Source organism: Struthio camelus, chromosome 1 (assembly GCF_040807025.1).
Source record: "Struthio camelus isolate bStrCam1 chromosome 1, bStrCam1.hap1, whole genome shotgun sequence".
In the NCBI taxonomy this organism is placed as follows: Eukaryota; Metazoa; Chordata; class Aves; order Struthioniformes; family Struthionidae; genus Struthio; species Struthio camelus.
Genome location: NC_090942.1, coordinates 99,081,740 through 99,108,918, shown reverse-complemented (window position 1 = coordinate 99,108,918; position 27,179 = coordinate 99,081,740). Strand labels below are relative to the sequence as shown.

General features: G+C 44.7%; 1 protein-coding gene across 10 annotated transcripts; it reads right to left on the bottom strand.

Moving 5' to 3' along the window:
* Positions 1-455: 455 nt before the first annotated feature.
* NFKBIZ (NFKB inhibitor zeta) lies at positions 456-18,921 on the bottom strand. 10 transcript variants are annotated; one of them, XM_068907407.1, is made up of 12 exons: positions 18,903-18,921; positions 7,869-8,008; positions 6,944-6,977; positions 6,746-6,852; positions 5,886-6,649; positions 5,323-5,428; positions 4,853-4,999; positions 4,444-4,507; positions 3,653-3,822; positions 2,872-2,982; positions 2,593-2,760; positions 456-1,926 (listed from the first exon to the last, which is right to left on the bottom strand). In XM_068907407.1, the coding sequence occupies exons 2-12, from the start codon at positions 7,995-7,997 to the stop codon at positions 1,873-1,875; spliced, it is 1,854 nt and encodes a 617-aa protein (XP_068763508.1). In that variant the 5' UTR covers positions 7,998-8,008; positions 18,903-18,921; the 3' UTR covers positions 456-1,872. The 10 variants fall into 10 exon arrangements, with proteins under 10 accessions (XP_068763508.1, XP_068763486.1, XP_068763441.1 ...); XM_068907385.1 differs by having other exon boundaries at positions 7,869-8,011; positions 18,903-18,919; XM_068907340.1 differs by lacking the exon at positions 18,903-18,921 and adding an exon at positions 9,176-9,507 and having other exon boundaries at positions 6,746-6,849; positions 7,869-8,011.
* Positions 18,922-27,179: the final 8,258 nt, after the last annotated feature.

The following is a 27,179-nucleotide window of genomic DNA, read 5'->3' as shown; positions in this document are numbered from 1 at the left end:
AGTCAGACAAGGAAGTCATGGGGAAACAAGGCTGTCAAGAGCACTACCATTTCTCCAAGCATATAGTGAAAACAGTCCAGAATAAGAGACCTTCTGTGAAAGAAACCAATTGCTCATGTGAGTATCTGCAATTTGGACAAATAACTGGACAACTCTTCCCATTTGGGGCACAGCTATCAAATACATAGGCAAACCACAGAGCACATGGCCCAAAAGGCCCAAGCACCAGCTACAAAAAAAGGCATCAGACAGGAGGAAGCACCAACACTGGTATGGAAAGACCACTTCATTTCATCCTTTGCAAATGGACCTTCGCCAGACTCACATCACTGCTTTTCACACAATTCCTCAGTGTTGTTAATAATCGGATATTACAGGATAAAGCACAAGGCTGAACCAATGCATCTCAAACCTGTTTTCACCAATACATATAACAGACAGTAACCACAAAAAACTTTAATTAACATGTTTATTCAAACACAAGTTACATGAGACCTTCCAAGAAATACATCGTAAGTAGGCCTCAGCATATCATTTTTCCCCCACTTAGCTTGTCTACAAGACATACTTTGTCAAAACAGCACAGACTAATTAAATGATCACAGAAGAGAACTGCACAGGATGCAAAAAACAGTTTAAGAGCAAAGACACCATAGAGAGAACATTACTGGATTACAGCTTAGCATGGATTATTCCAAAAGTGACAGGAAGTTTTCTGACAGAAGACAAGTATACAACATCACTAGTAAACATTTTGCATTAATAGTCATAGTTATTAAAAACAGAAAATGTTAACTTCAGATATTACTTGGCTATCTGCTGTACCTATAAGGTAAAACCATAAATGGACTAACTCTGCTTAGGAAGTGAAGAAACACTAAGTCTCTAGAATTAACTAGAGTCCAATTCAGCAAACTACTTATGCATGTGCTTAAGTCCTACTGACACTAGTGGGGCTTACACATATTTAAGATTATAATGAACAAGAAATTTCAGCATGCATCTAAAGTTAAGTACATGCTAAATACTTTCACTGAATCAGGACCACATTCCTCAAAGCATGACAGTTCTATACACTATAGAAGTCATATTTCTCCCTTAATCTACCGCCCTGTCAAAAAAAACCTGTACTGGGTACAATAAAAACTGATATTATCCAACTAAAGCAGCAAGGCTTTTTGTTATTAACTCCAAAAGCATGCACAAATCAGTGTCAGGGAAAAAAATCTATCTTCACTGTACCTTTGGTTTTCAGTCTTTCAAAAATCAGTACAACTCACATGATTTGCACCAGTATGGTACTAAAACTCCATACGCAATTCGTAAGTTCAAGATCAAGGCACTTGTTTCTTTTCCAGTTCATTCTCCAAGCTATCAGTAAATTCTATATAGCTGTACAACAATGCCATTGACTATACAATCCTGCACAAGATACTGGAAGAAAACTACAAGCATATAAATAAATTTTCAACTTCAAAAACATTTGATTTCTCTTGCACTTAACACTTCAGGGTGATTAAGAACAAAACTCTGCAACGTCATCATCTAATAGCTCTCTAAAAAGGTTTCCTGTAGCATTGTCCTTGCCCAGAAGTCATTCATTTTGCTGTTTAATTAAATCAGTCCTGCTGTAGCTATGAAATCCAGGTATCCAGGCAAAGGTTCCATATACTTGGGAATGAAACATTCCCATCTGCTCAAAGGAATTAGATTTTTCTTATATAACCCACTATATGATAGTGAACAAAATACTTTTGTTTCATAGAAACAACTAACATTTGCCCATACTAGGCAAATGGTCTATTTACAGGTATATCAGGACTGCCTAACTGACAGTGAGTGTAAGTTGCTGAACTCCAAGAAACATGGAGTTTAAAACGGCGACACTCTCTGCTGAATCGCCTTCCCTTTTAGGATACGTCTTATCTAGAAAAAGAGAAAGACAAAAGATTAGTAGTCATCAACCTCAAGTATGTTGTATCTGAAAAGACATGAGAGACCTAGAGGCTCAATTCTGCATTCCTCATTTAAGGCCAGATTCAGAGTTCGGTTGTACCAGAACTGACCTAATTTTTCATGATTAGACTCAATTCAAGGAACCAGAATTACTTAGTTACTTAGCTTATTAGATCCAGAGTCATCTTTTTGCTATATATTTATACAGCTTTAAGAAACAGGGATTTTCATCTGTGATTCAAGCCTAAGAACTGCTGTTAATCACCACAAGAACAGCAACATGATCATAGGCCATACTGAGACTAACTAGAGAAGGAAGATCAGCTCCTATGTGCTGCGAGGTTACATAGTATAACAGTAAAAAGCTTCGGAGATGAAAAAGAGCTGTAAGTGAATTCTGTAATTTCAAGTTTGTTTTTAACGCCAGGATCAGATAAGATGCAAAGAATCCTGAAGAAAATAGCATTTTCCAAGCCTTCTCTCTAAAAACTAGAGCTCAAAACCTAGAAGGGGGTTTTGAGGGGAATAAGGCTTGTGCATTGTTTAGGGAATAGGAACAGAGGATTCGTTGTTTTGGGGCTTGGGGGGGGGGGGGGGTTACTGTTGTTTTCTTTGTTGTTTGCTTTTGTTTTTTACCTGTTCTCCTACAAGGCCATCAGGAACCAGATGAACTGGCTGCTCATTCTCCAAGTTTCTGGCACTCGGATCAGCTCCCTTTCGCATTAGCAGACGAACAGCATCCAACTGACTCACCCGATACTGCAGACTGGCAGCCACATGTAGTGCTGTGTTGCCATTGTAAGCCTAGAGAAGACAAATACTATGAAGGAGAGGTAAGGGCATGAGTCTCAGCATACTCAGTGCCATACATATACACATCCTGGATTATTTCTGCAGCCCAGAGAATCACTATACCTTTGCATTAACAAAAGAGAGACAGTTGGGCAGCTCCAGAAAGAGACGAATGAGCTCCAGGTTTGCTTCTTCTGCTGCCAGATGTAAAGCTGTACGACCACTTTTACGATCCTATCAAAAAAAAGAAACTGTTAGTGTTTTCTGCAGGTGCTTCACCTATCCAGGGGGAACCCACAGGCAAATAAAATAGAAGGCAGAGTAACCATAAAGAGCTCTTGTGGGCAAAACTTTCATTGAACATATTTGCACTGTAGTTCACTAAAAACCTATCTGACTTTATAGTTTAATAACCATAGCTAATTAACAATGGATAAAGTCTCACTTAGCAGTGAATGGATATAGCCAAAACATCAAATGATATACCAAGTAATGGTTTGGCCCAGCACGGACCTAATTGGACAAGGAAGCAGTATTTAAAATTCACAGTTCAGGAACAAGGTATCAGCACTCTATTACAGCTGATACCACAAAGTGCCTCCAAAGATTTTCTGAAGACAGAATCAACTGCAACCAGCATACCACTACTCTTAATCCAGAAATTAAACTGTCACCTTCTTTCCCCATAGCTCATGGGCATTGGTAATACTTCATCGTCCTGAATAAATGCAGCATTCTCATTCTACTCAGGTAAACTATGCTATAAGGCACTTAAAAAGCTTTCAAAATCGTCTGCTTCCTTTGTAATAAATAGGCTCAGACATAAGGCAGGAGAAAGGGACATGGTCAGCTTCCATATTCTCTCAGGAGCTAGCTCTCTGTAGAGAGCTGCGTTCTTACTTACTTTTGCTTCAACAGAGGCTCCCATTTGTATTAGAGTCTTGATGGTTTCTACTAGGCTTTTGTTTCTCAGCAGAAGCTCCTGAACCTCTGGAGAGTGAGGTGGTTGACTGTTTTGCAGCTCATGCAGCACAGCATTATGCGCCAGAACAGCACAGTGTAACGCTGTCAAACCTAAACATTAAAATTCACCATTAACGAAGGATGCAGAACTAATTGACCGGCTGCTTGTTTTAAAAGGACTGCTAAAAGAGCTTCTCCCCCTGCCGAGACCAGAGACAGTTCCACATTAAGTGATGACTGCTCCTGAATGGCTCAGGATTTGGGCTGTCAGTCACTGAAGTTTAGAAGAACCTACTGTGAGCTCTCAGCCAGCACATAATGAAATAAAGTATGTTAAGTTTGTACGTACGTAAGTGAAGTTTAATTCTAAGATGTACTTTAGAAAGAGTCATCACATGAAGAACTTCAATTCAAACAACTCTGTTGCCAGAGATTCTGAATCCACTGCTATATCTTTGGTACTCAGACATTTTAAACAGTGGCCCATTATGACCTATCCTCTCCATGAGAAACATCGCAATTACTCACTAACAGAAGAGGGGAAGAGGAAAAAGGCCCTGGCCATGTTTATCTGATATGCCATTTGTAATATAATTTCAATTGTAATTGCAAACAGCAACTTGGCAAAGATACTCCATTTTATTGCTTCTCACCTAGGATAACATTCATGAGCAGCTATAAAATACTATAACATCCAGTAACTCTGTAAATTATAAACTTATAGCTACTCACCATCATAATTTGTTGCCTCAAGGTCCACATATTGATTGCTTCCCATGGCTCCCTTTTGGATTGCCTGCAAAAGTAGGGAAGAGAGGTATTTAGATCTACGGAAACCACATTGTTTCTACAAGCCTGTATAGCGTCTCACTGCAATGAAGTTGCAATAAGTAATAGTATTAAGAGACTTATTTATTGTTTTAGTATACTGCGAGATTCCACCAAATTAATCTAAAATGGTGGCAAGAATCTTAAATTCAACATCACTTTAAGCCATTACTCTGGAGCCCTGGAACATATTTATAATGCCACACAGTGAAAGATATGGGGAGGTGTGGCGTTTTCAGAGTTTTCCAAGACAACTACTACAGGGTTAAGCATCATGGGTAGGGAACAGCTACACCATCTGTCTGATCCTTACCTGAAGGACCTGGGCATGTCCCTTCTCAGCACAAACATGCAATGGTGTTCTACCCCAGCAGTCTGTGGTGTTGACTTGAGCCCCCAAGCTAACCAAGTCCTGCACAATGAGATGCTGATTGGCAGCCACAGCCACCTGGAAGGCACTCTGCAAACATTGAGAAGAACACAAGCTATTAGTCACCTGATCTCTAACAGGAAACTGTAACCAAAACAAATAAAAATCCTAGCTGCCTGATATTATTTAAGCAGTGATTACAAATACCAGGAAACCAGGACAAATGAAGTTGAGTATAGTTTGACCAGCTCAAGGTGATCCCCCAAAAAAGTATCAATAGCTCAAGGATAATACTAGTCTGTAGGCTAAATCTCAGGCTCAACATTAAATACGCATTTGGCCACACTTTCCTCAAGGTCCAGACACACCAAACTCAGGTGCACAGAACAGGTGCAAAAAACTGAGAACCTCACCTGGCCATTGTGCTCTTTAATATCCAGCATGTGCAGAACAGCCATCTTCCTCGCAAGAACATAGGAGAGAGCTCGTCGGCCCTGGGCAACAGCAATGTGAAGGAAGCTGCAGGGAAAAAGGGAAGCAGTTACACATCCATATAAGCAGGGGTTCAAGTCATTACAGATCCAAGTGTGCATTAAAGGAGGTGTGTTAACACTGCCAGCCTCAGATACCTCATTCAGGTGACTAAGATGGGAAAACAGGCACCTTCTTCCCAGGGCAATTCAAAGCATCTAAATTAGAATCTTTGTCTCCCTTTACTAGATAAAAATCTAACAGTAAGTGCCTGAAATTAGATGGTACAAACATCTTATCTACTAAATGTGCTGCAACTCTGTGCATCACAGCTTGTCAGCAGGACCATGCGTTTCATTCGATTACAGGAACTATTGCGCTCAACAAATAACGTTAATGAACGGCTTCCAATACAACTCAATGATCCACCAGAAGCTGAACAGGAATACTCCAACCTTCTACTTCGGAAGGCTGCTCAGAAGCCCTGAGATAAAACAGTACTCACGTGTCTCCATCAGAGTCTTTTGCAAGGAACTGATCTTGAGAGATATTAGCCAGTTTGTTTTCCTCCTGCTCCACTTGCCATTGAAAAAATGATTTGCCCAGCTGTGCTGTGTTTCTAACAACGTTTTGGTGCGGTAAAGAGACATTCAAAGTAGCCAAAGAGACACTGCGTTCAAGACTACCACAGATGTTACTGGGAACCAAGCTGAAGTTTGGAGTATGGGTGCTGACATCAGCCTGTGGGTGAGCACCGGTCAGAGGCTGCAGGGGAGCAGATACATTCTCTGAGCCTTCAGAATCATTCAGGAGAGAGGAGAAACTTTGTGATGGACAATACTGCAGTTCATGGCTCTCAAAGGTATTCTGCTGGTAGGTAGGAGACTGGTCATTGGCAGAAAAGGGCCTGTACTCCAGGGATGGATCCGAAGTGTAATTCTGTGACAAATCCTGGTTCTGCGACGCAGAAAACTGGTAATGCTGAGGTGCATCAAGCACATGCTGGGAGGTGTGTTCTTGGAAAGCTTGGTACTTCTGGGATGGGGAGAAAGTCTGTGTTCCTGGGCTGTCTTGATATTGCTCCCTGGGTGAGTTATGGTTAGAGACAGGGTGCAACCAGCTAACCTGTACTGTATTTAAAGAAACAGGGCTCGATTCGTTCTTAATGTTTATGATGTTCTGAAGCAGATCAGAATTGCTGTCATGCTTTGGTTCATTTTTATGAGTCTCCTCCATGCTGTCCACAGAAGTTGGTGTCTGGGGTGGTGTCTACCAGAAAAATAAAAAAACAGAAAGTTGGCTACTATTTAGCTGGCAATTTCTGGTTACACAAAGCAAATAAAGCTGCAGTAAAATTAAGTTTACCAGGAGGTGTGGGTGAATAGTAGCTTGGCGTTTGTAAGAAGGTCCATCAGAAAGGTGCTCGGGAGCCTTTCTTTTGCCGCTGTGGCCAAGTATGCTCTTGAGCTCTGCTGAAAAGAAAATTAATGTAGTATCCACTTTGAGGTTACTCTTACAGTCTACTTTTAAAATATTATGGAGCATTTAAAAAAGGTTTTGTACCTGTGTACTGTTCGTAGTTCAATCCTCCTTGTGTCTGTTGAGAAAAATTCAAATTATTCCATTATTATAATGTTACTTCAGGAATAAGAAAGCAAAAAAGCAGAGGTTTGCTTCTATAAACATAGAATATACCTTAGAATAATTCTAAGGCATGATTTGTTTAACCTTAATTAAAAGTAATTACATTAAAGTTGGAAGGAAAAGAGGAAGAGTTTTATGGAACTTGAATGAAAACCATCATTTTTCTTAGGGCTTTGAGCTATTTCTTGTAACACGAAAGAATTCAACAAAATCTAGAGAAAAGACACTGCTCCTTAGTGAGGTCTAAGGCTTTGATGTAAGGAAGCCAGCAAATTTCATCCTGCTTCAGTACTGTGAACTTTTCGTGCATGGAAAATCCTCTACAGCAACACTTATCTCAGAAGTCGAAACACTCACTCGAGAAAGTATTCTAAAGAAACCCCTCCTTGGATCTTCCCAGCTTTTCCTCACATTTCCTGCTTTTATCTTTCCAGACTGGGCTCTGCCTTCACACTATATGCCCTGTTCAGCATGGAGGAGTGCAATAGCATGACAAGCTAGTAAGCGGTTCTCTTCTGAGAAAGTTCCCTACTCTTGTAATGAATGACCTCACATGAGTTAACAGGGAGTTTTCGTTGTTTCACAATACCAACACATCTATTTCAACTCCCTTTGGAAAATAAAGCATAGCAAGAACACTACTAAGTGTCTCCCTTTCGCACAACAAACCCTCTTACTAATTTCTTCCTGGCTCTTTCTCCATTATGCATTGAAAAGGAAAAACATTGACTGCATCCACATCAGATAACACTAAGAACAAGTTCACTGTTTTATCATATGCCTTTTTCGCCAGCTTCAGGAATCATTAAGCCCAATGATGTCAGCACTGAAAAATGCTCATTACCTTGCATTCATCAGTAGCAGAGCCTGCGGACATCTGTTTGCTGCTTCTGAAGTGCAACAGCAGTTCTTTCACCGAGTTCTTCACACGGACCCCCTGGAAAGGTCCTCTGTGTTGCTTTCCTCCCCCCATGTGTTGATCAACTGCTGAGACATGGAACCAAAACAAGATTTAAGCCACCAAATCAATGTTCATTAAAAGAAAACAAATATCAGAAACACCTACGGACAATAATCTAGAACTTTGCTTTCAACTGAGAAGAGAGAACCCCTTCAAAACAAGACAGTGCTGCAAAGAACTCTTATCCATTTCAGAAGTGTGGAACTTCCTTCTGTTTAGTCCGTCTGGAATCTCTCCTAGACTCTTGTTGGTAAAGAGCTGGAAATATCAAACACAGGCACTATATTTACATTAATGCTTAAAGAATATTGAATTGCTGAACTAACTGCTTTTGCCTAATATGAAACTAGTATTTTTAATTACTCTTGGTTTTGATGTCCATACTGGATGAGATCCCCTCCTTTCACAAGCATAACACTCCCCCAGGTGATCTCCCCTGTTTCATAACTTCTCCAAAATCAGATCCATTTCAAGGCTTTAAAAACAGAAGTGAAAGACCGGAAATTATGACTTCATGCACTCAACTCGAGTCAGGAAATAATGTGACTCAAGAAGGAAAGTACAAGGTTTGACTGATAGATATTATACACACAACCACACACAAGGTATGTGCTATATGCCCATATATATATATACACACACACTTGCACATTCAGATCTGAAAAGAAAAACAAACTAATAAACCTCAGAAAATTTCAAAACATGCAAGGTTAAAGATCAAAGTTCAAGCCCCAAAACACAGAAGCTTCTGACAGCAAAAAAATAAAAGGACGTGAATAATCTCTCTAGGGGTTCCCTGGTTCCCTTGCACCTCACCATAGCAACCACCTCATCACGGGGCCTAGGAATATTCCCTCAACGGGAAAATAAACGTAACCCGCTCATAGAAAGCCTTTTTTTTTTTTTTTTAAAGAAGCTAGTTGGCTTTGGGGGCTGGGGGGGAGGTTGTCAAGCAAAAACCTCACTGCAAACCGACCCACTAAAACCAGCCCGAAAGACAGACAAGAGAGCAAAAAACCCTCGCGGGGAAGGGAGCGGGGTCAGAAGCGAGGCCAACGGCCGCCCCCCCGCCCAACGGCCGCCGCCACGAGCGGGAGGGCGGCGGACAACGGCGGGGCTCCCGGGTCGGGTCGGACCGGCTTCCCCCCCATCCCCAGCGCGGGGAGTGGGCGACCGGGCACACGCCGTACCTTGCAGCGCGGAGCGGGCACCGCCCCGGGGGTCCCTCCGGCCGCCGCCGCCGCGGCTGCTCACCGAGAGGTCCGAGTCGGAGCCCGGCGAGCCCGGGGCCGAGTGAGCCGGCGAGCAGCTGCCCTCGCTGGAGTGGGGCGAGGCCCCGTAGAAGTAGGCGAGGTTGATGGGGCTGCTCAGGGCGCCGCCGTCGTCGGGCGCCGCGTCCCGGCTGCTGTCCACGATCATGGCGCCGCGGGGCGGCGGGGGGCGGCGGGGGGCGGCGGGGGCCGGCGGCGCGGGCAGCGACAGGGGCACAAACACGGACAGAGGCAGAGCGTGGCGGACGGCGAGTGAGGGCGGCGGCCGCCGCCGCGGCCCTTTATAGCGGCTCCGCCCCGCCGACGGGGGGCGGGGGCGGGGCCTCACCGACAGGGGGCGGGGCCTCGCCGGGGGGGCGGGGGGTGGGGCCGCGCTTCCCGTAAGGGCGGCGGTTGGGGGCGGGTGGCGTCCGTTGGGCACTAGCGCACACTTATATACGCTTATATACTCGTATATGCACTTATGTACGCGTATGCACACTCATATATGCACACACAGACCCTGCGCCTCTTCTCTGGTTTGGGGGGAGCCCCTGGAGCCCGTGCGGCCCCGCAGTCTTTGGGGGCGGCCAGCCTGGCCTGGGCCGCCTGAGGGAGCCCATGGCGCCTCAAGCCAGGTCCCCGCGGGCCCCCTTGCTGCGGGGCAGAGCCAAGGCCGAGGGTCCGTGGACCTGGGCCTCGAGGAAGCGTCAAGCCGGCTGCGGCAGCCCGAGCGGCCCCGCGGGGAAGGGGCCGGGGTGATATCCTGCCCCCTGCGCTGCGAGGCTGGCAGGGTGAGGGGTCTCCTCCGCTTCTGTGGCGGGGCCGCCGGGTTTGAAGTGAATGAAAACGCGGCTCTGCCCCCAGCCTGGGCCATGGCGGCAGCAGGGATGGAGAGCAGGGGCTCGGCTCTCCCTGCGGCCCGGGAGGCACGCGGACGCCCGCGTCGCCAAGCCCACGCGCCCCTCTCCCCAGGCAAGGCCGCGCACCGGCCTCGCGCCTGCTCCTTCTGGGCCTCAGCGACGCCAGCGCTGGCTTGCCGGGCTGGGGTCTTTCTGGTCATGTGCGCAAAGTGGCAAGTGGGCAGCAGCCAGAGAGTGGGGAAACGTGAGTGGTTACTCACCGCAAGAATGAGTCACCTCTCTCCGTCTCTCATCTGAGTGTGTAGTAGGCAGGGGGCAGATACGAAAGCCGCTTTGTTTTTAGATTGCACCCTGCTCTGGTGGCAGCATCCCTCCTCAGACTAGCAGAGAGAAGTGAGTAAGTAATACCGTGCCGAAACTAAAAGTGGGTGAAACTATATGCCTGTGATTGCTATTAACAACACTACTGATTTATTAGCAATATTCACAGGGGAGATTCCTCAGATTTATGCTTCTTAAAAATGTTTCTGCTTTCTTCTTTTCCACTGAGGTCTCCATCTTCTAAAATACAAGCATTAAAAGTATGGGTTTGTCCACGTAAGGATGTGAAACACCACAGGATTTCTAAACTATGTAAATAGGAGGTCTGTAATTTAAGTTATTATACATGTTTTAATGGTATTAAAAAACAAGTGACAGGTGCAACATAAAATTATATTAATCAATTGTGAGGACGCAGGAGGGAATTATTTTATATTTTGAAAATATTTTTTTCTCCTGACAGGTGAAGGAAGAGTTTCATTTGGAGTTATCCACACCGTTTTCCACTCCGAAGACTGTTGTTTTAAGCTGTAGGTTGAATTTATGCAAGCACAGTAAAATTTGCAGTGTAGTCTGTAAAAGGAAAGCAGGCACTAAGTAGCGCCAGAAATGGCCGCAGTGTAATAAAGTTAAAAAATCATTTGCTCCCTAATCAGGAGCTGCCTCCCGTGTGAGCGTTCTCAGTGGCTTCAGTGCACCTCTTTATGCAAGGAAGAATTTGTGAAATCAGGCCATATGTTTTAAACCTGCAAGAAGATTCTTCTCCCTCGTTCTCAAAACCTTAGATCTCAAATAAGACATCTTCGCCTTAGGTAGCTATTTTAATGATTTCTTTGTTAAAAAAGCATTTGCTGATCAGAGATCCTTTAGCTCCGGAACGCGCTTTGCATGCTTGGTAACTGACGGAGGGATCCGTAACACAGCTTTCAGGAAAGCAGATCGGACTGATCAAACTTTTACATCATTGCTATGTAACCAGGAAAGCAAGCAGTTTTAAATATAACGGCAGCTTAATCTAGTCACTAGGGTCTCCCGCTATTGCAGCAGATGGATCTTGTCTTTTAACAAGGAAACAGTAATGTGAATCTCAGAAGTGTATAATCCAGTGAATTAGATTTGGCATTGTAGCAGTCTGTAATTCTCTTTACAATTTCAAAATTAAAAGTGAAGTTCAAGCCAAAAGTGGATTTCACTTGTAAAACACATGTATGGAGATGCGGACAGCGTCCTGATCATTGCCGTTCAGTAATGATCTTGGAATTTACTTAATTAAAGATTAGTCTCCACAGATGAATGAAAACTATTCTATAAGGTAGGATAGGGTTTGGGATTTTTTTTCTATTCTATTCCAACATTTCTACTCTATTGGAGGCTGAATTGCTGACTTGCTCTCATTTTACCAAGCATAATCTACTTCAGGCAACACTCTGAGACCTTAATTCATAATTCTTTCAACAGTGGCATCTTATTTATCTTTTGACATAAAACTACTCCCAGTCAAAGCAGATTAAGGCAAGTCTAATTCCAGTGAGCTCTGTAACGAAAGGCGCCTTCAAAAATACACACACCCATCTGTTGCACAAGATGAGTTGGCTCCTGAAAGCCCTGTGCTCTCAAAGAGCTTCTATTTCAGTTACTGGCAAATTATTGCTACATTTACACATTGAAATTATTCATGCTGCAGACCTTGAACATTTTGGAGGGTCCAAACACCACGTAGCCTCTGTGGCGACCAAAACCCTGGCAGACAACTTCAGCCTAAGAAAGCTCCGCCTTGGCAGGGCAGCAACAAAAAGTGGCTGTCACCTCTTCTCCTCATGGGAAACCTGACGGCAACTGTACCGGCAACAAGAAACCGAAAAAGGTGGGGGGGGGGGGCCGCTGGGAAGGAGCTGCAGGGGCACAGCGACTAGGCAGCTCCAGCCTCCTTTGGCAGCACTCTAATACAGCATAATCCATCAGCATCCAGAGCTGGAGAAGGCGAGCACAAGAGGATGCCTCAGGTCTCTCCCAGCGCTGGCGTCACAAGTTTTTATTGCACCACCTTAGTTTACAGCAATGCATCAATAATGCCAACTAGCGGCCAGTGTTAGCAACATTTTCCCAGATATGTTTCTTAAACACATCTATAAATAGTGAGATGTGCTTGTACTGGTGTCTCAGCTCACTGCAAAAATAAGAAACAAAATGCATTTGTTTCCAAAACAAAACCCTTCTTACCTCACTTGAAAATATAGCCTGGATACGTTTTGTAGAATTAAAGCTTGTCAGTGTTGTTTTAGGTTGTACCTGTATAGTTGATCACTGAAACAGCTTTGATCACTGGTTTTGAGTGTCCAGCCTGTGCACACCCGTGAGCTACTTTGAAGGGATGTGAAAATTCAGCTAAGAAAAAACAAATGCAACCATCTCAAAGTTTGCACACAGAGGTTAGGGGTGTCTGCCTCCATTGCAAAAATCAGAAAGGTTGAAAGACATCTTTGACTTCCACTACCAACTCAACAGCTCAGTGAGTCACAGTTGTGTGTCTCCATTTTGCTATCCTATTCAGAGCCGGCATGGAGGAAAGATGCACTGGACATGCTGCACTGGGCTTTCTCATGCATGAGGCCTCAAATAACTGTATTCTTGTTACAAGGAAACAGCTGCTCTACTTAGAAGCAAAATCAAGAAGCCTGTTCAATTTGTTGTTGTTGTTAGAATACCTTTCCATTGTCTTCAATCCCCTTTTTAATTATAACAATAACATCTTCTCTCATATCTGGGCCGTCGTATTGAGAACAGTATTTTAATAATGATAGCATAAATTCAGATGGAGGGAGAAATTTTCCTTTGAACTAACTCTGCTTTTTCCTTTCTGACATGAGCTTTTATGATCCGAGCTGTGCCACCACTGGGAAGTGGAGATCTAGCCCATGCTGTGAAATGGCAGTAAGGAAGCTTAAAGGAAATTGTCCAGGAAAACCGCCTTAACACAGAATTGATGCACAACTGGTGTAATTAGTCCTGCAAAGCCCATAACATAAGGTGATAGAGGGCGTACTAGGCAGAGAAAACCTGAGCACTCTCTACTCTGAAGAGTAGAGAGCTGCCTCGCTCGCTCTGACCGCAGAGCACAGGCAGAGATTTGTGCATGGCTGGAAGTGCATCCTCCCAGTACCCCCATAGGATCCTCTCTAGCTCAGTATGGAAGCGATCACTGCCAGTCTAATCCTACATGTAGCTAGCCTCTCCTTCTATTTTGTCAAATAACTTGGCCTCACAGCTTGCCCTCATGTTGTGGTCCTCGACTGGAAACAGGGCACTTTCATGAGCTTAATTCTGGATCGCTTTTGAAGCAAGCAAACTAGTTGCTTTGGCTGAAACCTGGGTAAGGTTTGCTCCAGGACTGCTCCCCAGAGGCAGTATGGGCAAAACTCTGCCAGAGCTGTCTCCCTCTGTGTAATATTCTACTTGGTCTTCCCCCTCAAAAAATCCCCTTACAGCTTCAAGTCACTCTCCAATATATGCAACATCTTCTTGTTTTAAAAGCAGCACGGTGAGGGCTGTGACACATTATTTCAGGCATGTGGAGTTGAAAAAAAAAAAAAAAACCACAAAAAATGTGTCTAAGGGAGACCACAAGGGGTTCAGAGGAGACCAAGGCTAAGAGTTACGCTGTACGGACACGTCCAGTCTGCTGCAGGGAACAGGCTAGCCTTTAGAGCACCAGCGTGCCTGCCCTGCTTGGTGCCTGAGTCACATACTAGGCTGAAAGCTGTAAGGGCTGTAGACTTAAAAAAAAAAAATCAAATCTACAAAGTGGGACTTTCCTTTTTCTGTAAAGCAGTGTGTGGACGTCTCTGCGAGGCACGCGATCTCCTCTGAGAGCGAGGAGCGTGCCGGCTCTCAGAGCACCGGCAGGTCAGAAGGCATCAGAGTGGAATAAACATCTCTCTTGGGCCTCTCCTGAGCAATGAGCCTCAGCCTGCCCCGCTTGAGCTAAAGTGGCAGGAGTGCTAACTACTAGTAACAAAGATTCGGTTTTGCAATGCATTTCTTACTGTATAACCTTTCTGGTATTTCTTAAACTGGAAATAAAAATGTTATAGCTCACAAACCAGTTGCTTAATGTAGGTGAATATTTGCTGTGCGGATGTCAGATGTTCCTTATTCTCAAATAGGTATAATTAGCCTCCTGCTACAGACTTTGAGTCAAGATGCGTGAATACAGCTGCCACACCTCTGTGTGCTAGAAGCATTTCCACACAGCACACACATTCCACACAATCCAATATAACCTTGAATTTGTTTTTAAAATACCATCAGGACAACTGGAGATAAAAGCACAGTAACTACTTCACTTTTAGAGGCTGTTTAGGATCAATAGCTGCATTTGCTTTACCAGTTTAGGAGACCACATGTCAGCATACTGGAAGCGGTCACTGACAGATTTTTGCTCTAAAAAGCAGTGCAGCGAAGTCTGCGTTACTTCCCTCTTGTATTGCTACATTTTTGCTGGCTGTTGGTCTCCAAGACTGTCGTTCTAGGATTAACCATAAACCTCAAAAGCAAGCAGGTGTAATTCTTCATATTAAAGGAAAACTCAGACTATTTATTTCCGTATATCTTTTGGGGCTTGCTCCTTCGATCTGAAAAGTGCCATCAATTCTGCTTTTTTTCCTCCTAGGGTGTATTTAAAAAGGGGAAAAAAAAGAAAAGAAATAAAGTTGGCTGCTCCTAAGTAGCTTCTTTTACACTGTAGCTGTAAAGCAGCTAAAATCAGGATGGAGGGAAAAGAAACAACAAACCCAGCAAGTGTTACAAAGCCACCTATGTAGATCTGATTTCTTTATAAGTAAACAGTTGCCCTGCATGCCTTGTATTTGTGGACATTCCTCTGAGCATACTCAGTGCCATGGTTAGTCATGATTTCCCATAAGCTTCTCTATCTCGTTAGTTCGTAAGCACCTTGCAGGAGGCACTCATCACTAAGGAAATGCACACACGACTGATGTCACGGCATATAAATACGGAGCAGAACGCTCTTTCCCCATACCAAAGGGCAATGTCAGATGTCAACTGTGTACCTAGATATGCAGGTAAATACTGCATATTCTTGCCTAGAAATGTTTTGCTCACTATTTTTACAGTATTCTGGTTCAGAAAGGGAGTTACGATTCCCAGCAGCAAAGCTCTATTAGTAAACATTAACTGGTCACATCTGTGCAGTTCCTCAGTGCTGTTAAGGGGGTCTCACTGTAGCTCAAAAAGTATAGCGTGAGCTTTGCTCAGGACTCTTGCTGAAGGCCTTTTCCCCCCAACTCGGGCAACCCAGCTGGGCCATAACCTGTCATTCTGAGCCCACAGTAATTTTCCTGTGTGCTGTCAGGTACAGGAGCCTGTGCTGCAACCACAGCAGGTGAGTTAGGCTCAAGCAGACTTTGATTTTAGTCATCTTATGTTCCACGAGCAAGAACCACTTCAACCAGCTGTGAAACAAAATCTAGTAGGGAATGCAGAGCTGTCCTCTGCAATGCAGCATCTCTGTTCAGCAGTTTAGTACAGGAAGGGGGAAAAACTGCTATAACTGCTAAACTGCTAAAACTGCTATATGTCACTGAGAATTTAAGCAAGAAAAATACAATTTTTCAAACTGTAATCTGCCCAGGACCCTGCTTTTCCAGTCTCTCAGCTCATACATGCAATAATGGGTAAGCTGTCTAAGGTTAAGGTTGCCATACGTTCAGGCTTCTTAGACATGCCTCTTCTTCCACTCAAAAATGTTGTCCAGGCAGATTTTGACGATTTCCCTAATTCTTGGACATGGCAAACCAGTCACTTGAACTGCACAGTATGTTGAACTGGGTTGACATCTGTCCAGAAAACCTAAGCATACCGGCAGCACGTGCGCAGATCACCAGTACGGTACTTGTGTGGCAGGCTCAACACCTGCAAGAAGCCTCAGCATTGATTTGCACAAGCCCACACAGCTTATGAGCATATACTCTACCCAAGCACATGTATGTGTCCGTGTGCAGGAAACCCCAGAGAGAAATCAGACAACCACAGTAAGAGAAGGACACTTTTACCATGTAAACTAGATGGAAGGCTTATTGAAGTGAATGCCCTGGCTGTTCACATCCTATGTCTTGACTTTATTTCACTACAATTTTCCTTTTACAGATTTTTAAATGCCTTTAGTTCAGACTTCCATTTATTGGAGAATCCCACTTTTCAAATCACACAGCTCTCTGACCTCAGGAAAGTCCTGAAACTCAGCTGTAGAGTTGTCCTGCATTAGTCAGACCAGAATTCAAGAAACGGGAAATTTTCTCACTTAAAAAGCACCTAAACCAGGACCACCAAATAAAATTTTACTATGGTAAGGCAAATGTTTCGTGCTTCCAAGCAGTGGTATAAAACGTTTCCTGGTGCTTGGCATGAACGGTACATACTAGGCCAGGTTTTGCCTTCAGTTAAATGTGCGCAATCGTCTTCAACTGGCACAGCGTCACTCCATCTCTGGGTCAGAATTTGCTGCCACAAATGTCTCAACAATACATATCCTATGTCTGCATAAAGGATATTATATGATGTTTGTTCTTACTTCTACAACCTTAACAGGCAGTTGCGACACATTTAAAAAGGAATCCATGACAATGGATAGTCATGACAAATTACAGCAATATGTAAATTGCCTATCAGTTAACATAAAATATCAAGACGTATGGAAATAAACCCTTTGATTTAGTGGAACATCATGCAAAATTCAGTTCCCACACATTGGCTTTCTCCTTCAGTTCTCAGCTGGGAAAACGCACCGACTACAGCCAGACACATGCTGTCTTACAGACTGTTGCTTTTCACAGACGCTCGGTCCTGGATTTTTAATTTTCTTTTAATTTCCTGGCAATCACTTAAAAAGAGATCAGGGCTACAGGTAGCTCTAGTCTCTGCCTCATCCGTTCAGTCCCAGGAGATTGTGAGCAGGAACACAAAAAGCTCGCACAAGATTTTGCAGCAGCGTGGTCAGAACTGAGCTGTGCTGCCCCCGAAAGCCCGGGTTTGAGCAGGAAGGAGGGCTGGGGTTCGGCTTGCTGCCCGCTGCTCCGGGCGTCCCAGGGATGGGGAGAACGTGCCAAGGAAAGCTACTGGAAGCCAATTTATCCCACCGGCCCTAGTCGCAGCAGGGCTCTGGCATAGGCAAAAGCGGGTGCTGGGCCGGGGCTGCTCTGCTGGCGTTCCCCTCACCTCCCATCAACTCCACTAAACGCAAAGGGAAACACATGGCTTTCCGTGCCAGTGAAAGGTTTATCTAACCAGGAGGAAGTCACTTGCCGCAAGAACAAGGCTGATAGAGGAGTTTCAGCAGGAGCAGAAATATGGCCTCATTCCCCGTGGCCCAAAGGGCCGTCTGTCCCTCAGCAGCCGGTCAGCTGGACCCAGGGACAGAAAACCCCAGGGCATCACATGTCCTCAGTTTGATCCATGCCTCCCAGCAAGGCAAGATGTCCAAGCAGAAAATACAGTGCTGCCCTCTAAGGGTGCTGCCCTGCCCAGCAGTATGTGAGTCTCAAACTGCTCTGAGGTGGTACAACCATGCCCCAAAATTGCGATAGTCTAAAATTCAGACCACGTTTCATCCTCTGCAAGAAGTTGAGTGCTGAGCTCCCTTCCCTCCCTGTCAGATACAGGAGACTGGTAACGAACTGGGATGCTGCACAGCCGATCTCACATGGTAAGCCGGGGAAACCCTCACCGGACGATGAAAAGAAGTTTATGCTTTGGTTTATTAAGCTTCATAGTATAATTTAAGTTTGTTAAACCTGCTTCTTTTCATTCCTCCAAAATTTTTCTAGATTGCAAGAAAATAGGCATAGATCCTTATTTCCTTATGTGTTTTGATGCGCTCTGAATGCACCCTGACCTTATATTCCTGACCTAGGGAAGCTGGCAGGCTGGCACGTTACTGATGCTCTGCTACCCCAAAATTGCTGACAAGCTGCCAAAAAAGAAACTGTAATCAAGATTATACAAAGCCCCCACTCCCAACTAACCATATTTCTTAGGCTCAGTGCTCTAGGAGCTTAACTTCCCAGCCACCCCAAGTCTTGAGCGTTACTACATCCTCCCCTGAAAAAAAAAGATCGTTTGAGAGAGAATTGCCTGAGACAGCTAAGTGATTTAAGGGTAAAAACTCCAGTGATTTCCACTGGTACTTTGCTCCTAAATCACCTGGAGCCTTTCAAAAATCCCACCCTTCAATGTGTGGGTTTGTTTTTGTTTTTTTTTTGCACCTGATCATTACCCATTATCCTGTCCAAAAGCCAACTGCTACTCTGTAGCCAACCCCAAGGACACATCTCACTGGACAATTACAGCACAAGCCACTTCCAAGGCTATTAGAAGTAAAAAAAAAAAAAAAAAAAAAAAAGCCAAACTGATATTGTTCCAATCAATCACCATTTCTAAAGAATAGAGTAAATAAAATAATAGTGTACCTTCATATTGGAAGAGTGAAGTGAGAATTAGCTCTATGGACAGCAAGCCGCTACTTTGCACCCCACTGGCACCCGACCATCCCTTACGGCCACATCTGTGTGAATGAGTGAAAAGTTCCTCTGAGGTTTAACGGTATGAAACAGAGAAGCAGCAGCAGGGAAACTTTTTTTTTCTCCCTCTCAAAACATCCTGCTTACTCTGGCTTTCTGGTTGAAAAAAAAAAAAAAAGAAAGCAAAAAAAAAAAAAACCCTAAACAAAAAACCCCGAGTTTATTACACCTCCAGGCTGCGCACCCGGAGGGCTCTCTTTATTGGGGCAGCTCAGACACGACTTATCGCCCAGCCCCGCGGGGCGGGCTGGGGAGGGGGTGGAAGGCTGCCACGTGTGCGGGGAAGCGGCAGGGTGGAGGACGGCGCTGTCGGAGGGGCTCCTTGGACTTTTTCAGCGCTGAGGAATTTCCCAGGCGGGGTGAGCCCTCTCGGGGACATTCCCCTGCCACCGAGGCTGGCAGGAAACCCCGGGCTGGCGTCACGCTACCAGAAAGGAGCTCAAACATGCTGAGCTGTTGCCGTTCGAGTTTCATGGGAAGAACAGCGAGAAGGAGCTTTGCAGCCCCCGGGGTGGGCAGAAACGCGTGCGTAACCCAGCAGGATTTCTGTCCTGATGCTGAGCTCGGCTCTCTTCCTCGACCACCTTGTACTTTTAGTACAGCGGGTATATCCACAAGTCACCAGGAAGCGTTGTAGAGCCCTTTCCTGCCTTGGCACGCGCGTGTAATCCGCACGAGCGGGCGCCTGTGTAGCGATCTTCTAGGATGTGCGGGAGATGCCGCGTCCCACCCATGCGAACCAGCGTCTAACTTGGTGAGGCAGAGTAGGGCGAAACACCTCTCTTTGGTGACTGCCTGCCTTTCAGGGGAATTTTGCCTTCAGAAAGGTTCAGATGAGCTTAACAGAGGCTTGTGTGACTTACGGGGTGAAAGTGCTGCACAACCAGAAGCCTGATTAAAACTGGCGGGCAAAGGTGTAAAAAACACTTCCCTTTGCCATGGCGGGGTTACCCGATGTAAAATAGTCATCTGCTTCAGCGGAAACGATAATCTTAGTGTGGAACAAGCTTCCAGGGTTTTCCTGAAAGCAGGTTGGATCCATATAAATCACTCTCACTTTTCTTCTTGCAGCAGCAGCGCATGCCAGGATTCCCCCGGCTGATCCAAGGCGGAAAGCAAGGAGAGGACACCCGAATCTCCTCAAACCTCTCCTGGCTTCGGTGCCTTCCATTAACCCTCCCCAAGCGCAGTTATAACACGCACAGCTCCTGGCAGCTGCCGCCAAAGGGGTAAAAGCACGGAGCAGCGTATCCCACCACCCGTCGCGTCCCCAGTGCCTCCTGCACTGGGACGTGGATGTAAAGCCAGACAAACCCCCAGCCCCTGTCCGCCCTCACCCTGCCTTGGCGAGCTGCAAGACGTAGGAGAGCGCTTCTCTTTCCCAAAGGTGATCATTTTGAAACCGTCGCCCTGCAGGCAGGAAATGCTGTGTGGGCTCCCTCTTCCTGCTCTCAGCTGCAATATAGCACTGGAACATATTCAACTGATAATCTTCACGGGCCGAAAGCTTTCCTTCAAAATAAGGGCAGTTTGTTCCAGCTGGGTTTGGCATCTGACGATTTGCTAGGCTAAACGGCCGCAGTGCCCTCAGACCTGCCCAAGCGCCCAAAGGGCAGCGCTGCGGGCAACCTCCCAGCCTGGCTCTCTGCCGCGGCAGCTTCCGAGTAGAGCCTGCCGCGGTCAGGGACCGCAGCGGCCACCCAGCACCTTCAGGAGGCACCGGTGGTTCCTTGAAGCCCAAGAGGGGCACAGGTGGGCCTGGCATCAGGGACTGGAGCAGCCGGAGCTCCGCTCGCCCGGCTCTTTCCCACCAGGATCGCCTCTCCTTCTCCCCCTCTTCTTGTAGCTCCCTCCTGAATTAGGATAGCTGAAGTGCTCGGTCCCCTAAAGCCGACGAGAAAACTCGCTATCAGCTGCAGCCGGCACCCTCCCAGGAGCCACTCGCCTGTACAAGCAGAGGCGGTTCCCCTTGCAAAAGGCTCAAGGGACAGGAGAAGCCCAAACAGGATGAGAAGAGATGCTCAGGCACAGAAGGGCAAAGGAACAAAACCAAGGTCAAACAGCGGACAGGTGGCAGGGCAGGAAAGAAGAGGCATCACTTCAGTCAGAAAGCACAAATAGCTACATCATGTTTGTGGGGCAGGAGAGGAATGGGGACAGCAGGACACGGAGGGTGTAAATCCGTTGACATGGAGAACCTTACTACATCTCCAGTGGTCAACATGAAACTGTTGGGAGTGGGACAGAGTCATGTACTGGATGCGTTTCATGACAATGTAAAGTAATTCTGGAACGCTTGAATTCTTTCATTAGATTTTTGAGCCGCTGTTTTCTTTCTTTAAAGTAACTTTTTAGTTCTATTTTTACCAAAACAAGTGCAAGAATGAGGCATGGCAGAAGCAAAAATAATAATAATGCAAGCACAAAGGACACAAATGATAACGGTGAAGCAGAAATGGAAGAAAAGATTAGAAGGAAGGAAATAGCTGTGCTTGAAATAACTGCTTTGCCAGTGGCAAGGGACAATTCCCTGCGAGAAGCTGATTCAGGCAGAGAGAAAGGGTAGGCAGCACTGGAAAGCGTGACTCACCCGACCCTGGGAAAACGAGAGGGTGGGGAAGGAGCGGAAAGAACTGAACGTAGGATGGCAAGGAAAAAAAATAAAAATAAAACGTGAATTCTGCGGTGTTCTTCTACTCTTTAGTTTGGGTACTTTTGTCCTGCCTCTCACTTGTTGAGCTCCAAAGGGCAGGTCCCATTTTCACGCTCTTTGCGAGAGCCGTGCTGGGGAAGAGCGCTCGTGCTGGTCACGTAAACAGTCCCGGTTGTTTGCAAATAACCTGCGGTGAAAATTCAGATAAAGTGAAAAGGAGAGCCTGATACCGAGCTGAAGTAAAAACAGAGGGCCCAAGCCTGAGGGCAGCGGGTAAAAAGTGCTTGTGTATTTTCAGGGCTGGAAAGGGAAGAGAGAGGATAGCCAGTGGAGGGGCAAGACAAAATTCTTAATGGGTGGCCGAACCAGGGGACACCGGCTGCCATACCGTGGATTTGCTGTCAGATCAGACAGCCTGCTGAGTTTTCCCCATTCCAGGGAGAAATGGCTTGAGGTGGCTTTTTCTATCCTGGTAAAGCCTATCCCTCTGGAGCCTTTTGTGACTTTGTAAAAAAAATAATCAGATGTAACAGAACATGTAGGGCAAAGTAATCATCCTTAGAAGAACAATCCTAAGTCTACCTGAAGTTATAACATCTATTTTATCAACTAAATTTCATTCTAAAAAGAGTTCCCAATAAAATGTGTTCTCCCAGTGTTGTTCACGCCATTCATTTCTAAAACGCACCACCTAGGAGTGAGAAAACAAACCTTCATCAGTGGCAGCTATGAGACTGTTGTACATTGTGGCATATATTTTTCATCTGAGAGCCATCCCAGACTCTTTTTTCAGTGTCTCAAAACCCTCTTCTGGCCACGTTTATTAACTTTTCCCTGAGGTTTACTGGTTTGTTAAGCCCACGCCAGCTGACACAGTTGGGACATGAGTAGGGGAGTCCAGATCCTACCTTCACTTGGGTTTAGTTACGTACTTACTCTGCAGCTGGGGCTTACACAGAATAGCTCAGATACTCACAAAATAAAAAACTCAAAAAAAAAAAAAAAGCCAAATACTCGTAATTCTTTAGCATCGTCCAACAATACGCCTCTGTTCTGTCCCAGGCAGAGAAGTTCCTGTACAATTGATGGCAAGAAAATCACAAAAGCAGACCAACTTATTTTACCCCCTGTGGAATATGCCCACAAGAGGTTAGTGACACCAACAGTGCAGGAGGATAAAGTAATTTGGACAGGATTTCGGAGAGTCACTGCCCAGGTATCGGCTAGGTTAACATCAGAGTTCAGATCTGGGTGACAAGCACCTGAACTAACATTTCAGGAAAGACTCAAAAGATCCACATTCAGGAAGATAAAAAAAAGTTTCCCTAACTTTAAATACGTTGGTCCCGTATTGTTGATAGGACAGCAAACACGTTAGAAGCTACGCAATACTTAGCTAATTGGGGATGCAGTGTTAAGCCCTGGGATTAACACAAGAAGTCCCATTGCAACTGGATCAGAAACCCTGCAGTCTCAGCTGTTTGCCAACTCAGGTGAGCCACTTGTCTATCTGTCTGGCCTTACTAGTCTTGCTTTCAGAAATACAGGTTCAAGTCCCTTCTCTGCTAAATACCTGTGTCAGCTAGGCAAGTTACGTACCTTCTCTGAGTCACCACAAGCTCCAAAAAGCACATGACACACAACAAAAACCTGCTGGTGCACTGCTTCTTATTCTCATTGTAAATATGCTGGGTTGGTTTTAAAAAGTTCCCCACCTGTTTTATCTGTCACGTCTGCATGAACGAAGGTCGCGCATACAGAATATGCCTGAAAGGCTTCAAACAGACTGTGAGCACTAAGTTTTGCAGCAGTACTTAGCCAAATCTTTGCCACGGCATTACTTGTAGTGAGGGAGTAGAGAATGAGGTGGGTGAGCAGCCTTGGGAGGGGAAGAACTGTTCCTTTTTGACACATTTGGAGAAATGTATTTGTGCATATATATATATACATACAAATATATATAAATATTTTAGGGTGCTATATCGCAGAAGTGACTGTCCCACAGCAGGTACCTTTGGGAACCTGCCCGACCGAATTCCCAATCCTATTCCCAAGGGGCCCAACACCTTTGCACTCGCTACATCCTTCCTTGCAGCTCCCTCCTGTCCTCCTTGCTTCCCTTCCCACACTCCCACTTCTCCTCTAATCATGCCTGGGGCCTTATCTCACACCACACAACAAAGGATCTCCTGCTTTGCAGCCCTTTTCCGTTTTTTTGGCTAAGCAAACGCTGACCCAGCTGGGACGCAGGGGCACTGCTACTGCACTTTCAGCTTCCAGGGCAAAAGGCAGGGAGAAAGAGGAGAGAGGCTGTACATCCCCTCGGCCCTGTTCCCTAGTGGCTGCCGGGCCGTGTTGCTGAGAGCAGGCTGGGGGATGAATGGGCCCTTTGATCCTAGAGGAACAGGTAAGAACAGCCTCCTGGATCACACCACTGCCCAAGCTCCATACTGTGCATACTTCAGCAAACCCTTAATGCTACTTCCTCAGTACAACCTCTGCTAGCCTCCAGGAATTTGCAGTTCAGGGATTTTCCAAGTCAAACGGTATTATTGAGGGCATCTGTATGAGGAAAGGGGTGTACTTGCCGATGCATCCCACATACTTGACGCCCAGCTGTGAATCCTGGCTGCAGCGTAACTCTGAGGCAACCCTGTAGCGGCCCCCTCGCTCCTCCGTCCTGGCCCTCAAATCACCCAAGAGGCTCCCAGGCTGCGCTGCTCCCTCCCTTGCGGGGACCCCACCAATGCAGCTGGGGGCCTCACACAGCATCCGGGACGCAGCCAGGGGACACAGGATGCCCCGCAGCCCTTCAACACACTGACTTACAGAACAGAGATCCGTTACAGGTCTGATAGCCCACGCGTGATTTTTCTTCCATTTCCTAAGGCAAAAACTGTTTGGTCATAAGCTAGAGAAGCAATGCCTGCACTGCATCAGATCCATGTTCTTCACGCTGCTTTTTTAAAACGAAGCGGCCTAAGGATTTTCCATTGGACAGTTAGGTTTCTAAAGCCCTTAACAAAGGAGGCTTGTACTATGCACAAAGTTTTCTTATGCGTCAGGCCCAATACACACACACACAACAGGAAACACAGTGTCTTTCAGCACTAGGTCTCTGGCCAAGCTTGTGCTGCTTGCACAGATGACTCCGCTCCAAACATACATCACCGGGGGGTGGGGGGGGGGTGAGGGGAGGGAATCTTTCAGAGTGATTTTAATCTATAAGCCATTGTGTAAAACTTCTACCCAACAGACAGCACAACTAAGGGAAATATGACACACTTCTAAGCAACTATAAAAACAGAAAGGAAAGTATGTCGGGTAAGATAAACAAGATACAGGGAGACTAAATCAGAGGAAACAGTTTTAATAAGAGAGCTCAGACTTGCCCACTTCATTAGGAACTTTTTATTCTTTGAACATTTTGGTGATTTTTTTTTTAATCATATCAGGAAAGAAAATGCATTAGAGCCCTCTTCGTATTGTAAGCACTTCCATAACATACATATACGTATCAGAAAAAAAAAAAAACAACTTTGAAAACAAGTTATTTTTCTAACATACAGATACAGAGTATTTCACAGCTACTAACAGATGACAGTCTTCCAAACAGTCTAAATATACATAAGAGTGCAAAATTAAAATTGAAGTGACCTGGACTTAGCAATAAGGGCTTTATAAATTAAATATGCATTTGTGATTTTACTTCTTTGCTGTTGCTTAAATTATCATGAGTGAAAAGACTTTAAGACACCCTTCTGCAACAAAGCAAATACCCCAATACCCTCACCCTTCCCAGTAGACAAGTTTAAATCTTCAATTTTGTCTCATATACAAACAAAAGTGTCATCTGTAGTACACAAGAAATAATATAGACCCTTCTATCAAGTTAAAGTTCCCATATTTGAAATGCTTACCTTTAACAATAAAAACATTGAAAAATGGTAGTTCAAATCTCATAAAGCAAAGGTGCAATAGTGCATAATGGATGAAATTAGAAACAGTTGAAAACTTGAAAAAATAACGGCAACTTCTGATTTGTATCCTCTTTTCTCCAATAGTTAAACTAATGTTTTCACTGAAGTTCTAGAACTAATAAAGCAGCCCAAGAAGATACAAAGATTCTCGAAATGATCAGGAGCAGAAAATCACTGTGCATGTCCTGAAAGGTTAATAATCAAAAGGCTCAGGGTGGGAACGCAAGTATCTAGACTAATACTATTTCTTCCCTTCAACTGAAGACAATGGAAAGAAATAGAAAACAAGGCATTGAAAGTCTCATGACAGAGATGAATTTTTACATGTGAAGGAAGATACCTGACAACCCAGAAATTCCCTTCCAGTCCCGTTTCATATTAATAAACTTGGAAAACAACCAACAGCTTAACCTAAGCCTCTCTTAAAATCCATTTAGGAGCTTAAAAGCTTAAAGACAGAACCCAATTTTAAAATATATTATTGCTTGTGATTACATTTCTACATACAGTACATATACAACTGGTGCAACTGGTAACAAGAAGAGAAGATTAGAAACAAAAATATATTCATAGTTCAACTGAAAGACATATAAAAGAATAGTGTTCTCAGTCTTCATCTTGTTTTAACATTCATAACTCTACAGTTTTTCCCCTTCTCCTTCCTATTTCTGAGCCCAAAAGAAATTAAACATTGATCCTCATTCCAAATTAACTGGCAATTCCCTTAAAGTTCATGACCTAAAAGTTAATGTTATTAAAAAACAAATGAATCTAGTTAATCTAAAAGAGAGACAGTCTACCAGAAGGTGATTAGGCATCATTGCAAATAGCAAACCTATTCTTTCTCCCTCAGTTATCAAAATATTCAAAGATTGGTTCCTGCCTATTTACTCTTGATAGCTATAATAGCTATACAAAGTTGCTCTTGAGGAACAGTAGTGAACGCGACAACATTCAGCCCACAGCACAGTCACACATGATATGGCTTTATGAGGAAAACCGAAGGGGCTAGTCCACAAATTAGGTGGTTTCCTTCAAAGTCAAAGCTTGAAGCGTCTTATGTTCATTAACATTATTTGGATAGATTTGTTATTCAGGATGAAAGCCTTATTCTCTGCCTATTATAAAAAACACACCCGGAAAAGATGAAAGGTCATTTTGCATTGTGGCGGTTTACCTTCCCAGATCTGAACTCATGTGGTCTCTTTTTACCAGAGGATAAATTTCTATTAACATATTAAAGTAAGAAAAACTTACCTAAAGCTAACATATGAACAGACACTTTGTGAGGCAGCTGTCAGTAGCAACTGGCAAATTCGACCTCCTTAATTGTGATCTGGAAAGGTAAGAGTCAATGCTAACTGCGTGTATGCATCTCCTCCTGTCATTTTAAAACTTTTTAAACTTAGTAAGTTTATAAACAGATGCTACTGACTTTCAGATGCTAAAAGCATTTACATTTTTAAAACAGTTCTCAGTTGTCCTTTAAAATGAACAAACAGCATAAGACACTGTCCCTGTAACTGATAGCAT

What these genes read in the sequence shown, in the direction of transcription:
- NFKBIZ (XM_068907333.1), bottom strand. Translation starts at nt 9,404, where the DNA reads ATGATCGTGGACAGCAGCCGGGACGCGGCGCCCGACGACGGCGGCGCC. An exon ending in CTATTCACCCACACCTCCTG is followed by an intron (nt 6,650 to 6,745) that starts GTAAACTTAATT and finishes TTTTTCTGGTAG; the next exon opens with ACACCACCCCAGACACCAAC. An exon ending in ATGGCCTTGTAGGAGAACAG is followed by an intron (nt 1,927 to 2,592) that starts GTAAAAAACAAA and finishes CTCTTTTTCTAG; the next exon opens with ATAAGACGTATCCTAAAAGG.